Raw genomic sequence first — 14,761 nt, forward strand, 5'->3', positions numbered from 1 at the left:
GTAGTATATCAACAGTTTACACCTCCAATATTTAGATTTTGGGTTTTTTCATAGATGCAGGCATTTGAAAACTAGCGCATTTGGAAGGATAAATGTTTTAGGATACTTAAATTTGTCACTTTACTCTTCCAAGTACCTCTTGAAAGTATAATTTACTTTCCTTCATAATTAGATATTTTTCCCACATTTTTCTTATGATTCATTATTTTTATTGAAAACTTAAGGAAAGGACTCTGTTATTTTCGCTTTTTTTCTCAATTTCCAATATTTCCCTCATATTTTATGCAATCCTTGCCCAATGCAGCATTAAATAGGAAGTTGTACTACATGAATTGTTCCTATGACATAGAATTGAAAAGTATCATAAACTGACTCTCTTTTTCAAAGGTCTGATTTCAAAATTAAGTTTTGAGTATTTCCAAAATCAATACCTGTCATTTTCTCTAAATTCCAATTACAGATGCAAGAGCTTGCTTGTGCAAACATATGCACGTACTTATATATGTATATATACACATTTAAAGTTTCGTTTGTGGTCACAAACAAGCTTAAAACTGTGTATCGGCTACAACAAAAGATTTTAAAAACATAACAAAACCCCTACACATTATTATTTACAAGGCAGCCGCATGACTCTTAAAGTCCTGGGGAAGACGGAAAGAGCTGAAATGATATTTGAGATGTGGGACTGACAATACCGTATGAAACGGTTCATTAGTCTTTTTCCCATGCCTTGCTTCCTGAGTGGTTTTCACCAATGCCTTGCCTACACGTTCTGTTTTGTTAACGACAAATCCAAAGATAAAAAAAGCAAAAAGGAATTGCGGCTGCCATGGCTACAAACACATCTGTTTTTATCAAATGTATAAAATAAAGCGTTGAAGCAATGTCTTTGCTCTGCAAAAGAACTGTCAGGTTATCGTAATAAAACGAAAAGTGCAGCTAACCGCCAGAAAAAAAAAACAAGTTTGCTTGATAAGTACCAGAAGAACTTTAGAAATCTGCCAGTAAAGTTAGTGCATTCATGAAACTTGAAGCATCAATTACCAAGCTACTCTGAATGGTTAATATTAATACAATGAAACTTCTAAAAATTCTGCAAATCTGAGAATTTTTAAACCAGCAGCCCTGAAGAGCAGCACCTACTTACAGCACAGGCGACTTTGTATTTCAGGAGGGTTTTTTCCTTCACGTACTCTGTTGGATTTAAAGACACCTCACTCAAATATCTGCTATGATCGATGCCATCATCCTGAAGCTCCATTTTGCCGAGACTGGCCTCTCAGCTGTGCATATGCTGCCTCCCCAGCTGGGTCAGCTGCGACTAAGACACTCCTCCTGCTTCAAGCGTGTGCGTACTTTGTTCATAGGGTTTTTATGGAAGCCTAGCTTTTGCTTAAGAGATAGGTTTGCAGGAAGCCAAAGTAAGCAGGAAAACGAGTCAGAAAGGTCAAAGGCTGAAAAGCATTTTCTGTGCACAGAGAAGCTGTCAAGATAAGGACAGCATTAAGTAGACTCTGAAATGGTGATTAGGAACTAAACGTTGCTAAGCAATAAAATGCAAAAATGACACAAATTCAAGTACTAAACTATTTGGTTAAAAGCTTGTCACCCAGAGTATTTGTTATCTTCAAAGAAAGTGTTAAGTACATTTACCGAAACCAATATGAAAGTAGACAGCTGAGTAACTCCTGCTCTCTGTCATGCCTGTGTTTTCAAGTCCCTTCCCTTATTTAGCACCAGAGGATTCCTCCTGTTTAATTTCAATCCATCTTTGTCACATACTTTTTTTTCAGCTTTTTACGTGTTTTTTCAGTAGTGATGGATGTACTCATTAAAAACAAATGGTATACAGCCAAATCAAATTAAATAAAAAATAAAAAGGTTTTGTTTAACTACAATTTGAAATCTATTTGTTTTTCAATTTGGTAGTTAATGGAAGGGTGGTTTGTTATGAACGGACTTTCAAAGCCTATTAAGGCCATGCAAGTGTAACTATTCAAATGTTGATCTGATTCTAAACTTGAGCACCACATGAGCTGTAATTTATAATAAATAAATTTATAATATTTATAATTATGAAAAAATACAAAACATAGTAGTATCCAAGCTGGTATGAAGAAAATTAACTCCATTACAGCCCAAACAAATACAATCTCTACCCCTTATACTATACCATTTGTATCATGCTCAGGTCCCACATTATCCATTACATCCCCATTATTCACACCCTTCCCCTCCCCAGCCGTCCTTTGATTTATAGACAGATATCATTCCCTTAGTCTATGGTCCACTCCTGTAAAATGTCCATAAAACGCCCATTGAGTTTACTTCTTTCACAACCTGGGTTCCATCTATTATGGCAATTGCTCAGGGCAGGAGAGGCAGTGCATTGTGTGGAGTTACTTGCTGCCAAAACCTGTTCAGGTTGGGTCACATTTACAGGGCTTCTCGTGAGTGTTGTCCTCTCTTCAGGTGGTTCCTGCTATACAAGCAACTCAAACAATGTGTTACACCAATCTAAAGTTATATCCATTATGATCTCCACGCCTGGTCCCTTTGAACCAGGCTACAAGGTTTAACATTGCAATGCACTCCTCCCCTTGCCTGTGCTCCGGCACAGACTTATTTACAGGCTGCAATCCCTTCAGGGAAGTGCCTCCTCCAGTGTGGCCCTGTCCGCAGCCCCAGATGCTTTGGGATGTATCTGCTCCAGCACGGAGTTTCTCACAGGTCACAGTCCTTTCAACCGGAGTTCAAACTGTAGTTACAGCATGCCTACTACAGCAGAACAGCAACAGCTGCACTGTGCTGGCCAAACACCAGCCCAGGCACGTGGCCAGCGCTGCTACTGAAAAGTTTCCAGGCACAGCAAAGATAAGTACAGCAAACAGCAGCCACTAGCAATCACTAGACTAATATACAGCAAAGCAAGCAAGTCCCGTGGCAAGCACAGGAGCCTGCCAATTAATAGCTAAACAGCTGTCACAGCTGTAAATCTGGTCCAGCACATTCCAATCAAATGTGTCGTTATCTCGAACCCCTCTGGCCCAGCACTGGGTGCCAAAAAGCACTGTTGTGGGTTAACCCTGGTAGGCAGCTCAGCCCCACGCAGCCCCTCACTCGCTCCTCCACCAAGGGAGAGAAAACTTGTGAGTTGAGATAAAGACAGTTTTATAGGGAAAGCAAAGTTGCACACGCGAACAAAGCAAAATCAGGAATTCATTCACTACTTCCCATCGGCAGGTAGATGTTCAGCCACCCCCAGGAAAGCAGGGCTCCAACACACCTAATGGTTACTTGGGAAGACAAAATCCCCTAACTCCGACTGTCCCCCCTTCTTCCTTTTTTCAACCGAGGTTTTATTGCTGAACGCAACGTCATATGGTGTGGAGTATCCCTTTGCCCAGTTGGGGTCAGCTGTCCTGGCTCTGCCCACTCCCAACCTCCTGTGCACCCCCAGTCAACTCGCAGAGAAGGCCTTGAGGCTGTGTAAGCGCTGCTCTGCAAGAGCTAAGCCAGCGAGGTGTCATCAACACTGTTTTCAGCACAAATCCCAAACACAGCACCATATAAGCTGCTATGAAGAAAATTAACTCCATTCCAGGCAAAAGCAATACATAAATTTGACCTTTGAGAGTGTGAATCATCAGTGCAGGCACCCAGGGTGGATTTATGCTCCTATTGATATCAAAGAAAATAATTTAGCAAACGTAACAGGAAGTGATCTTATATATTTGATTTTGCTACTTTTACCTAATCATTGCTCTAATCTTTAGCCCACGTCAAGAATTTCTATACAACTTCTCACTGCCCACGTCAAGAATTTCTATACAACTTCTCACTGATAAAATAAGAATATAAAACTTAATGAACATTGGCCAAGAACCCAGACTTTTCTGTTTAAAGATCAAACACCTCATACGTTTAAAAATACTTTTCTTCATCCCTACCAAAAGACAATTCCCATAAAAAAAAGCACTCTGTATGATCAATACTTCCAGGTAAAGAAAACAACAGGGAAGAAGGAAATAATTATCAATTATTCTTTCTCTTCTCAGTTACTGAATCGTAAATTTACGTGACTGCGCTGCATATAGTCCGACACTACACAAATGCAGGGCAAGGCTAGAGACAAACCCCATTTCCCTATAGTCAAATTGCAGTCCTCAGTTCATCTGGCACTTCCAGAAACAGGAAGATGGTTTCAAAGAACACAGGCAGGACATCTCTGCCATATACACGTTAACATGCAACTTGAGGAAATAGGGAGAGACATTTCTGAATAGCACTATGTTGTAGCCACTTCCAATTTTCACTATAATTCCTGTCTTTTTAAGCTACTAGGATACAGCAGCTGAATGTCCTCTAAAGCCATCAAGAACTAGACAGGCCTTACATATCATCAATAAAAAGACACCTTTACACTCATTGTCATCCATCTTCTAAAATGAATGGCACTCACTTAGGAAAAAAAACCCCAAAGTTTAACCATTTCTGTCATTTATCATCTGACATCAATGACAAATGGTCATTTTGACGAAGGTTTTTTTCCAGAGTAACATAACATTTACAGTCATTTTGAAAGGTGCGTTTCCTTTCCTGTCTCTGCATGAAGAGGGTTGTTTCTTCCTCAGGCAAATGCTGCTTTTCTTCCTTGTTTGGTGAGGCTTGCGGGTCTGTGTTGCCTAATACACTGGGTCTGACAGGGCTTCATGCCTTGGCAATCTGAGCGCAGAAGATCCATCCTGTTCCTCCTCTTAGACATTCAGTTCCCTTAGGCACAGCAGGATGACCACAGCCTGACCTGCTGTGGCACCCCTGTCCCTCAGCTCCATCCCAATGACCAGATTCTCTGCCAAAGGCAGGATCATAGGTAGTTCAGTTTTATTAAAATAAGATCTGGTTAGACAAGGAGTTAATTTAGGAGATAAATCACAGTTGGGACCTCTTAGGGGGTTCAAGGCTATCATGCGGTCCAGTTTTAAAACTCAAAATTGGGTATAGTATTTGGGCCAAGTTGTGGACCAGGACTCTAGTTAAGGTTAAACCAAGTCTAATAAAGGTAACCAGTTAGATTTGGGCTGGCATGGTAAGTACAGTTTAGAATGAATGTTGGTTAATGACCTAAAATCAAGATAAACTCATATTTGGCACGAAGTTGTGGACAGATCATGGGCTCGGTACATATTAAGGTTGGATCAAGATCTGTAGACCAAGGCATGGTTAGGAATGGCTGTTAGCCTGTGAGTGTGACTGAGCAATAAAGCAGATAAAAATAAGAATAGTAGACTGGTCCTCAACATAAGGATAAGACATAACGATGAGTAAAACAACCTCTTTGGGGCTACGTTTCCAGTCCCGTTATGGGTTACTATGGGAAAGGATTAGGAGCTTGGCATAGAACTGAAGTAGATGCCTACCCTGAGCTGGTCTGCCCATGGTCAGCAAGTACCAACACTAGATGTTGACGGCATATCCAAGAGCGTGTCAGATTATACTGCAACACATTTTAAATAAGCACACAGCAAAGTGTATAATGAATATTTCTTACAGAAGAAATAGCTTTGTGTTAAGGCTGAGGGCAACGCAATTATAAGAGCAACACAAGCAAGTACAAATGGACCTTCATCTATAATATATACTGTTTCCAATGATCATTCATTACGTGTATAGGTAGGTAAATAATATACAGGCAAGCATTACTTGTTTCCCAACCAGGTATTTCTCATTGCTGACAAGAATGCACTGACTTCAATCACATGTACTACTGCCATTTGGCTACAGCACCTATCTCCGCTAGCTGTGCAAGTGCTGGTGCCCTGCATATCACAGTTTCCTGGGGTACTTTTAAAATTTATTTATAACATTTCTCATTGCTTATGTTATCTATTCTTCTAGGCCTGCTTACACAACAGCCGTTTACAACAAATAATCCTCTAGCCAATTCCACGTGAGCTTCTCCCCTATGGGTACACTGTTATTTTCCACCCAGTTCCAAGACTGGAAATGTTAATTTCCTGCTGCTCTGAGGCCTTCATCTATCAGCTAGAATTTGGGATGATAAGCTTTATTTTTCTGCTCTAGCCTTAAGCTTATATCTAGTCACCAGCACTACCTGATTTTAGGTTCAGTGCTATTCCAGGACACTACGTAGCCAAACAGCCACAGACAGCTCAGAAAATCCAGCGTCAATGTCAGAGAGCCACAAAACTTTAAAGTTGACTTGATTTGGCATTTTACACTTAATCTACAAACCACTGCAGATGTATAATGTACCCTCAGATGTGTTCAGATAAATGCATTTTCAGTTTATTCTAACTTTATGCAATTTAATGGGAATTAATAATTCTAACTTTATAGTAATCACAGCAAAGCATAGACCCATAAGAATTATTTTTCTTAGTTATTATTGTTAAATTATTAAGTCCCTTACTGTAAGACCCTTACTTCTAAGAACCAGAGCATGTACGTTGTCAAATTATTCTAAGAACAGATTATTTAAAAAAAAAAACCACAACAAAACCAAAAACAACAGAATAAACAAAGAAGCCTAAGCAAATATTTTCGTAAAGAAAACAACTCCCAAATTTTTAAATGGTATTTTTAATGGCTTAGCCCCCCCTTTCGCCCTCGGTTCCCGATTTCTTCCCCCGTAGGCATCGCTCCCAGCCGCGCAGTGGCGGGTTGCGGAACCGGGGCCGGGGCCGGGGCCGAAGCAGGGGCCGGGGCCGGGGCAAGCCCCGCAGCCGCCGAGACCCGTCCCTGGCAGGCCGAGGCGGGCAGCGTTGCACGGAACGCTGCGGCCGCCGGAACGGCCGGGCCGAGCAGCTGCTTCCCGGGAGGCGGGATCGGGGACGGAGCTTCCGGCGGGCCGCGCCGCCGTCTCCGCCTGACAAAGGGCCGGGCGGTGGCGGCCGCTGGGCTGTGGGGTTCGGCCCGGTACCATGGCGGTCCCCATGGTGCCCATGGAGACGCAGTTACAGAGCATCTTCGAGGAGGTGGTGGTGAGTCCGTCCCCGGAGCGCCGCCGCGGGGGCGGGGGGCGGTGCGAGCAGGCCAGGCCAGGCCAGGCCAGGCCGGGCCCAGGGCCTGTCCGGGGCCCTGCGGCCCTCCGCGCTCCCTCTGCGGAGGGGATGGACGGGGCATCCTGAAGAGGATAAATCAGGGGAGAAAGAATTTTTTATTTTCCTAGCGCACTTCGTGGGTTGAAACCCCGGGGGTGCGGGATTGAAGCACCGTGAGGAGAGCGAGGTGGTTTCTCAGAGATGAAATCCCCTGCTCTGCTGAGCGTTTATCCGGCATCTGGCACAGAGTAGGACCGGGCATAAGTCCAGTCCTAAGGGGGAGGTGCTGCGTTTGTTGTGGAATAAGCAGTTTAAGGTGGCGTTTCGAAGGAGATTGTAAGATGAATGTCTTAAAGAGACATTTTTCTTCAGCCAACAGAATGGTGTGAGCAAATTGTGGAAATACACCCCCACAAAGGTACTGCAAAATGAAGCATTATTCGGTAGGTCATTAGAATAGGATACAATAGACTATTTTAGTTGGAAGGAACCTACACTGTTCATATAGTTCAACTGCTTGACCAATTCAGGGCTGACCAAAAGTTATAGCATGTTAAGGGCATTGTGCAAATGCCTCTTGAACACTGCCAGGCTTGGGGCATCAACCGCCTCTCTAGAAAGCCTAATCCAGGTGAAGAAATGCTTCCTAATGTCCAGTCTAAACCCCCCCTGGTGCAGCTTTGAACCATTCCTACACATCCTGTCACTGTATCCTAGGGAGAAGAGATCAGCACCTCCTTCTCCACTTCTCTTCAGAAAGCTGTAGAGACCAATGACTTTGCCTCTCAGACAAACTAGACAAGCCCCAGGTTCTCAGGTGCTCCTCATAGGACATTCGTTCCATCCCTTTCATCACCTTTGTTGCCCTTCTCTGGACACATTCAAGGACCTTCACGTCCTTCTTAAATTTTGGGGCCCAGAATTGCACACAGTACTCAAGGTGAGGCCTCACCAATGCTGAATACAGTGGGATAATCACCTTTTTTGACCAGCTATTTATGCTGTTTGGTGCACCCCATGATGCTGTTTGCCCTCTTAGCGGCCAGGGCACACTGCTGACTCACATTGAGCCTCCTGTTGACCAGCACCCCCAGATCCCTTTCTGCAGGGCTGCTCTCCAGCCACTCCTCACACAGTCTATACTTGTGCTTGGCATTAATCCATCCTAGGTGCAGAATCTGGCATTTGGGCTTGTTACATTTCATCCTATTAATCATAGCCCAATGTTCCCGTCTATCTAGATCCCTCTGCAAGGTCTTCTGTCCCTCAAGAGAGTCAACAGCACCTCCCAGTTTGGTATCGTCAGTAAACTTCATAATGGTGCATTTAACATCCGGATCATTGATAAATATACTGAACAGAATCGGCCCTAGAATTGAACCCTGAGGAGTACTGCGGGTGACTGGTCGCCAGCCAAATGTAGCCCCATTCATTACAGCCCTTTGAGCTCTGCCTTTCAGTCAGTTCTTCACCCAGCGCACTGTGAACCCGCTCATCCCACTGTTGGGCAACTTGTCCAGAAGGGTGCTGTAAGGGACAGTATCAAAATTTGCTCGTAGCATATTTGCCCATACCCAATTGATTTCTCCTTTTAGCACTGTCATTCAGGTTGTGTTTTCACATATTTAACATTGTGATTTCACTGCGTTGTCACGATGCCTGTTTTTCAGCAATGTTATTTGCCTAAAATTTTTATGAAACAAAAAAAAAAGGCCCTTACAAAATTTAATTGCATTTTTGAAGCCATAACTGAGAAAATAGCAAGTTGTTACTTTCACTGTTGCTTTTACCAACTTGGTGGACAGCAGAGAAACTTACCTAATTTTCTGTGCAAAACAGATGAGTATCGGTTTCTCTTTTACTTCTTGAGAAAGCTATGAGTAGCAGTGACAGGCAGTTGTATAGTCTGTACAATTGAGAAGGATCACCAGAAAGATTATTTTATTACATGCTCTTATTCCTACAATAGAAAAATGAAAATGGATAGTGGTCAGTTATAGATCACTTCTGAGTATAATATGAAATTCATATAGAAGGTAAAAAAAGTTGTAGGATAGTGTTTTCCAGAACCCTTTTGCTGGTGTATTAGAGTAATGATGTAGAAGGCTTTGAGCAAAATGGAGGTTTTTTTAAAAAAAAAAAAAAAAGGGAGGAGGGCAGGCAGGGGGGGAAGGAATTATATTCATATATAGTCTTTCACCTGTACAAGACCATATAATCAATCAATGGAATTTAAGAAACAATGTACCTAAACTCAGATGGGAAAGTAACTGTATATAATTAATTGTGTAACTGAGTGTCATGGAACATAAGTGGGACAAAAGTTTAATGGGATTCAAAGTATGAAAAAAGAGCTGTAATAACAGTATCAAACAGTTTCTCCAACTTTGGGAAGTAAATTCACCTCTAGGTGTTTAGAAGAAAAAAACCCACAAAACAAACGAAAGAGCCTTAATCTGGATCCACAAGGTATGTTGTTTATGTGTTTATATGAAAACAAAGCAGTCTCAACTCTGAAAGAGTCTAACATAGCAGAAGAAATATATCTGCCTCTGACACAGTCCCATAACAGTACAACTTATTCTTTTGTTCTTTGTCTTGGTGGTGTGATACTCATAGAAAATCTTTTCACAATACCTCACTCAGAGTTTTTCTCTTACAGAAAACAGAAGTAATTGAAGAAGCATTTCCTGGGTGAGTGTAACGTTAGTTTATATGTGCAAGACTTTCTGTATGCGTGTACTTTTTCACTTGTGTTCTTTCATTGGGTGCTGCTAATAACTAATGTTTTGGGTCTTTTTTGCATTAGTATGTTTATGGACACTCCTGAAGATGAGAGAACCAAACTGATCAGCTGCCTGGGCGCTTTTAGACAGTTCTGGAGCAGCCTTTCACAGGTTAGTATTTAATTTGTTGCTTACATGTACTTTATATACATTTTTAATATAGTGAAATCTGGTCTAGTAGACAAACATTTAAGCTATAAAGTCTGTGTCCAGTCATTCAGAATCTGGTTTCGGATATGGTGCGGTAAAGAATATAGGAAGACTTTGCAAGAAAAAAAGGAAATTATGTTCAAAAATTAACTTCTAAAAGTTAGATACCTCTAGGCACTCTTTTGTAATGGGAGACCTGGTCATCTTTGTTTTTGCTGAATTTGATCATAACTGTGAAAAGGAAAGAATAGTATATAACATTTCTATTTTATTCTATTTTTTGTGAACTTATATGTGAAAAACAAAGTTGACTGTAGAAATCAGTGTTTCAAATAGGAGGTGTTCTGTGAATTATTAAACAGGACACCAATACTGGACAACTGGACTTCTTCAAAATGAGATCAAAAGACTTGGGAAAACTGTATCTTGGACAACTGGACAACTTCTACCATTTATAATCTTGTTCTTCTGTTAGTTTTGTTTTTTCATGGTAGGACACTAAATGAATCTTATAGTTTGTTTCACTACGTGTAAATAAATTCTTTTTCCCCTCTACTGCTTTTTCAGGAATCCCATGAACAGTGCGTCCAGTGGATTGTAAGATTCATTCATAGCCAGCATAGTCCTAAAAGAATTTCTTTTCTTTATGACTGTTTAGCAATGGCAGTAGAAACTGGACTTCTACCACCCAGGTAAGCTATGTAGGAATGAATTGATAAATAGGATACATGGAAGTTGTAATATTACGAGGGTATTTTACAATGACATTGTAAAAACATTGCTGGAGAGCACGTGCTTATTATCTGTCATTCATTCTTGCATTGTCTCCTTCTGCTAGGATGGTTTGTGAATCTCTGATAAACTCTGATACGCTTGAATGGGAAAGGACACAGCTGTGGGCATTAACATTTAAATTGGTCCGGAAGATTATTGGTGGTGTAGACTACAAGGTATCTTCCCCCATTCTTTTCTTCGTGATAAGACATGTTATTTTCTTGCTTTGTGTTTATGACTTTATGTCAGAGACATCCTGTGTTTCAAAGTCTGCTTTGATTATGAAAGAAAAAAATAATTCAGTGAGACCACTTTTAATGCTTTTTTGTAGTTGAGATTTACCTTAATAGATTATTCTGTAGAGACAACGTAACTCCTCCTACTCTTTTCTCTATTACACAGTTATCTTTCATCCCTCTTTCAGCTACAGACTAAATACCCCTAATGCAGTTGCAGAAGCGGTACACATGGAAAAGTAATACTATGAAGCATTAAGGTTGAAGTTTTTGCATCTGCTCTAACCCCTGTTATGATGTAGGAAAAAGGTCCCGAAAGCTGAGTCTTTGGCAGGGTACACTCTAACAGAAGGAGTAGGAAACCATGCATGTCTTGCAGAGAATCACCAGCATCAGTGAGCATGCTAGTACAAAAAACCCATGAAATACAACATTGTCCTTTGGTCAGTCTGCACAAGCAATTGTAGGCTGGATGTCTCTGGATGCACATCAGAATTTCAGCAGTTATTTTCTCATCTGAGATTGGGAAGTTCCATAAGGAATTTAATGTAATTAGCATTTGTACTCTCAGTAGCAGTTTGTCTTCTGACACTTAGCAACAAACAGCTAATTTGTCTGTCAAAATATTGTCTGACCACATTGATTGTGTAATCTTTCTGCCAGAAATAAAGAATATCTGGGAATGCAAATTTCCTGTGCTTTCTTTTAGGGTGTGCGTGATCTTTTGAAAGTGATCCTAGAGAAAATCTTAACAATTCCAAACACTGTGAGCTCAGCCGTTGTACAGCAGCTTTTAGCAGCAAGAGAGGTAACTATCTGAATTTTATACATTAGTACTATAGAGGAAGGTAGGCCCCATTCTTTTGTCATTAATGAGTTTCTAGTAGCTCTGGGTCTCTGAGAGTTGGTACAGTTCAACAGCAAAGACTTACTCTTTGTGCTCTAATTCTTTTCTGTAATTGTATTTTATACAGTAAACAAAGAGCTTTTGGGGGATATGGTAGATAAGGACTAAAATCGCTAGCAGGAGAGTCCGGCCCAATGTTTGACTTGGCTAAGATAAGATGTATGAAATATAATATTGAGATTAATTGCTTTATTTTTTTCTTGGTGAATAAAAATAGTAGTTGTGTTCAATACTTTGTGGGCACATATAGAGGCATAGTTTTACTTAGGCTTAAACAGTCTAATTTACACCTGTACAATTAAAAACAGGTTTTAAACAAATGCAGTACTATCAGGATACAACTTAAGAAAAAGTATTTTAATATCTGTTTTCGTGGGCTGCCTCAGACTAGCAGACAGACTATAACTTTGTTTACCTTATCCAAGGCTTTTACACTGATGTGTTTTATTTATAGGTGGTAGCCTACATTTTGGAAAGAAATGCATGCTTGTTACCTGCCTACTTTGCAGTTACTGAAATCAGAAAACTATATCCTGAAGGAAAACTTCCCCATTGGGTAATGATATGGTATCAAAGCATGTAATCTGGAGTTCTGTTCCACACAAAACAAAATGACTTACTTTTTTAAAGCAAAGTTTAAATGAAGACTTAAAATCTACTCAACAGTAATCTCTGTGTTTAGGCATCTAAATTAAGATACAGGCTTGATGTGATTGCTGCAGCAGCTCCTTGTGTTCTTGCATGAAATTGATGATGTAGTTTTGACCCATGGCTGATGTTCAAAACTCTTGAAGCACTGAGTTGGTTTTGTTGAATGCATTTGAAAATGCAGGTCACGCTTACCTACCAGTTAATGATTTCTCTTTGGTTTCAAGATAAAAAAAATAATTTTAAATAGCTGACCAGTGGGTTGGGTTTTTTTCTGTTTTAATTCAGTTATGCAAAAATATTTGGGGCTCTGATGCAATGAAAATGGTCACTGTTTCCAAAAAGAATGTAATGTTGATCCAGTTTTTAATTTTGTATTCTGTTAAAATAACTAGGTGTCAGGAAAAGGATAAAACACCGACTCCCTTGAATTAATAGGGAGTTACTGACTTCTTTTGAGCCAAATTTTAATCCAGAGTGTACGAATCTAGGTCCTTTGTTTTTGCAGAATTGTTATCCGTAGGCAAACAGACGTGTTAATGAGCAGAAATGCTAAAGGTTGTCTTAAATCATCTGTTACTAAATAGTGTGCACTGAAATAATATAGTCTGCATAGGAGAAACAGTTATTATATAAACTCTTACTTGAGTGCAAACTGAGAAGAGTACTTCCTGCCCTTCTTCATAAGGTCATGTTTTTTCTTTTGTGGTTTTAAGTTCTGGATGACTTTTCCGACTTGTCGAAATGTGTAGGAAGCTAGTTATTTTAGTAGATTCTTGCATATTTCATTAACATGTGTAAACATATTTAAGTCTTACATATTCCTTATAAGTATCTGCAACTTAAACCCTTAACTTACTTTTTTCTCCTCTTCTCACCCAGTTACTAGGTAATTTAGTATCGGATTTTGTGGATACCTTCAGACCTACAGCAAGAATAAATTCCATTTGTGGTAAGAGAATGACTTCATTAATTACTTCAAAATAAATTAATTTATTTTGAACTATTTTGTTTCTTGTAACCTTTTGGGGCATATATTCATCTAAGCAAAATGGCTCAAAGCTCATATTTCACGTAGTATCTATACTCTTGTCAGTTTGTTCTCGGACTTGCTTCTCTTCAGTTTTTGCTATGAAAAGGAAAATTCATACTGATGTGATCAAATGACTTTTTTGCTACAAGCTGGTAGTGGAAGTGTACTACTCATTACATGTCCATATAGATTCTAACTACAATAGACATTAAGAAAACCATAGGTTTTGTGTGCTGAAGGATTTTGAGTTAATACAGATCCACTGGTATGCTAGTCATAGCATAATGTTTTCTGACTTCAGTTTCCATTGGGGCTTTTGTAGCTGCTCAGCCGTATCCCTATTGTTGCAGGCTTCTGTGTGAACGTTTCCTAGCTTGGATGAGTACGGTCTGTCCTCTTCTGTGAAAGGAAAAATCACCTTTTTTACTGCTGGAAATCTGAATATTAAAATTTTGGTTGTTTTAACTGTGATGCCTGTTGCATTTTTCTTCAAAAAGATAAAAATGTCTTCTGTTTGCTTTGAGAATTAAGTAACTTAGTAACGCCTGCATTATATCTTGGATGTAAGCAAGGTTTATTGCAATTGAGTTTCTTTAGTGCAGACATTAAGAATGCAAATTCATCTGTAATGCTCCAGAGCATTTTGTGTTTCAGAAGCATGTAGTTATTCTTCTGTTGGAAGTGTGGCGTAGCTTTTATGCATATGACTCGCAGGGATCATGGACAAATTTTTACAAGTCTTGTATGTGTGAATGACTTGTAATAGATAAGGTTGAAGGGGAGAAAGATGTTTATTTACTGCTTGTTTTATCTGATAATAATATGGCCAGTCTGGACAATAGAAGTCATGGAATTTGAACTGACAGTGAGATTTAGGTCAAAGTTGAGGCACCTACATTTAGATGCTGATATACAGGTGCACTAGGGTCTCGGTTCAGATGCCTGTGTTTAAGCAGCTGAAATAAATCCTAGGTGTCTAATCCACAGTGACCAATAAGTCTACTTTTACCCTACAAAAAACTGTTCCTATGTGATCAGCTGAATTATATTGGCCTACACTGACTGAATTGACTAGATCTCCATTGACTGTAATTGGAGTACAGATGCTTGTATTTGATTTGTTTACTGAACAGAATCCTGCCCACAGTTTGTCTTACAGG

At 40.0% G+C, this 14,761-nt stretch overlaps 2 protein-coding genes across 3 annotated transcripts in view; one reads left to right on the forward strand and one right to left on the reverse strand.

Moving 5' to 3' along the window:
• ENPP3 (ectonucleotide pyrophosphatase/phosphodiesterase 3) overlaps positions 1–1,356 on the reverse strand; it is a 47,023-nt gene extending 45,667 nt beyond the window's left edge. The window contains exon 1 of the mRNA XM_063329588.1: positions 1,151–1,356. Coding sequence (XP_063185658.1) covers positions 1,151–1,264 — 114 coding nt within the window. The 5' untranslated portion in view covers positions 1,265–1,356. The remainder of the gene's footprint in view (positions 1–1,150) is intronic.
• Positions 1,357–6,837: 5,481 nt separating this feature from the next.
• MED23 (mediator complex subunit 23) overlaps positions 6,838–14,761 on the forward strand; it is a 39,028-nt gene continuing 31,104 nt past the window's right edge. For both annotated transcript variants that reach the window (XM_063329589.1, XM_063329590.1), the window contains exons 1-8: positions 6,838–7,007; positions 9,730–9,761; positions 9,877–9,964; positions 10,571–10,695; positions 10,842–10,953; positions 11,723–11,821; positions 12,375–12,476; positions 13,451–13,520. In XM_063329589.1, the coding sequence (XP_063185659.1) occupies positions 6,948–7,007; positions 9,730–9,761; positions 9,877–9,964; positions 10,571–10,695; positions 10,842–10,953; positions 11,723–11,821; positions 12,375–12,476; positions 13,451–13,520 (688 nt within the window). In that variant the 5' untranslated portion in view covers positions 6,838–6,947. The remainder of the gene's footprint in view (positions 7,008–9,729; positions 9,762–9,876; positions 9,965–10,570; positions 10,696–10,841; positions 10,954–11,722; positions 11,822–12,374; positions 12,477–13,450; positions 13,521–14,761) is intronic.

The sequence above is a fragment of the Chroicocephalus ridibundus genome, chromosome 3, assembly GCF_963924245.1.
Source record: "Chroicocephalus ridibundus chromosome 3, bChrRid1.1, whole genome shotgun sequence".
In the NCBI taxonomy this organism is placed as follows: domain Eukaryota; kingdom Metazoa; phylum Chordata; class Aves; order Charadriiformes; family Laridae; genus Chroicocephalus; species Chroicocephalus ridibundus.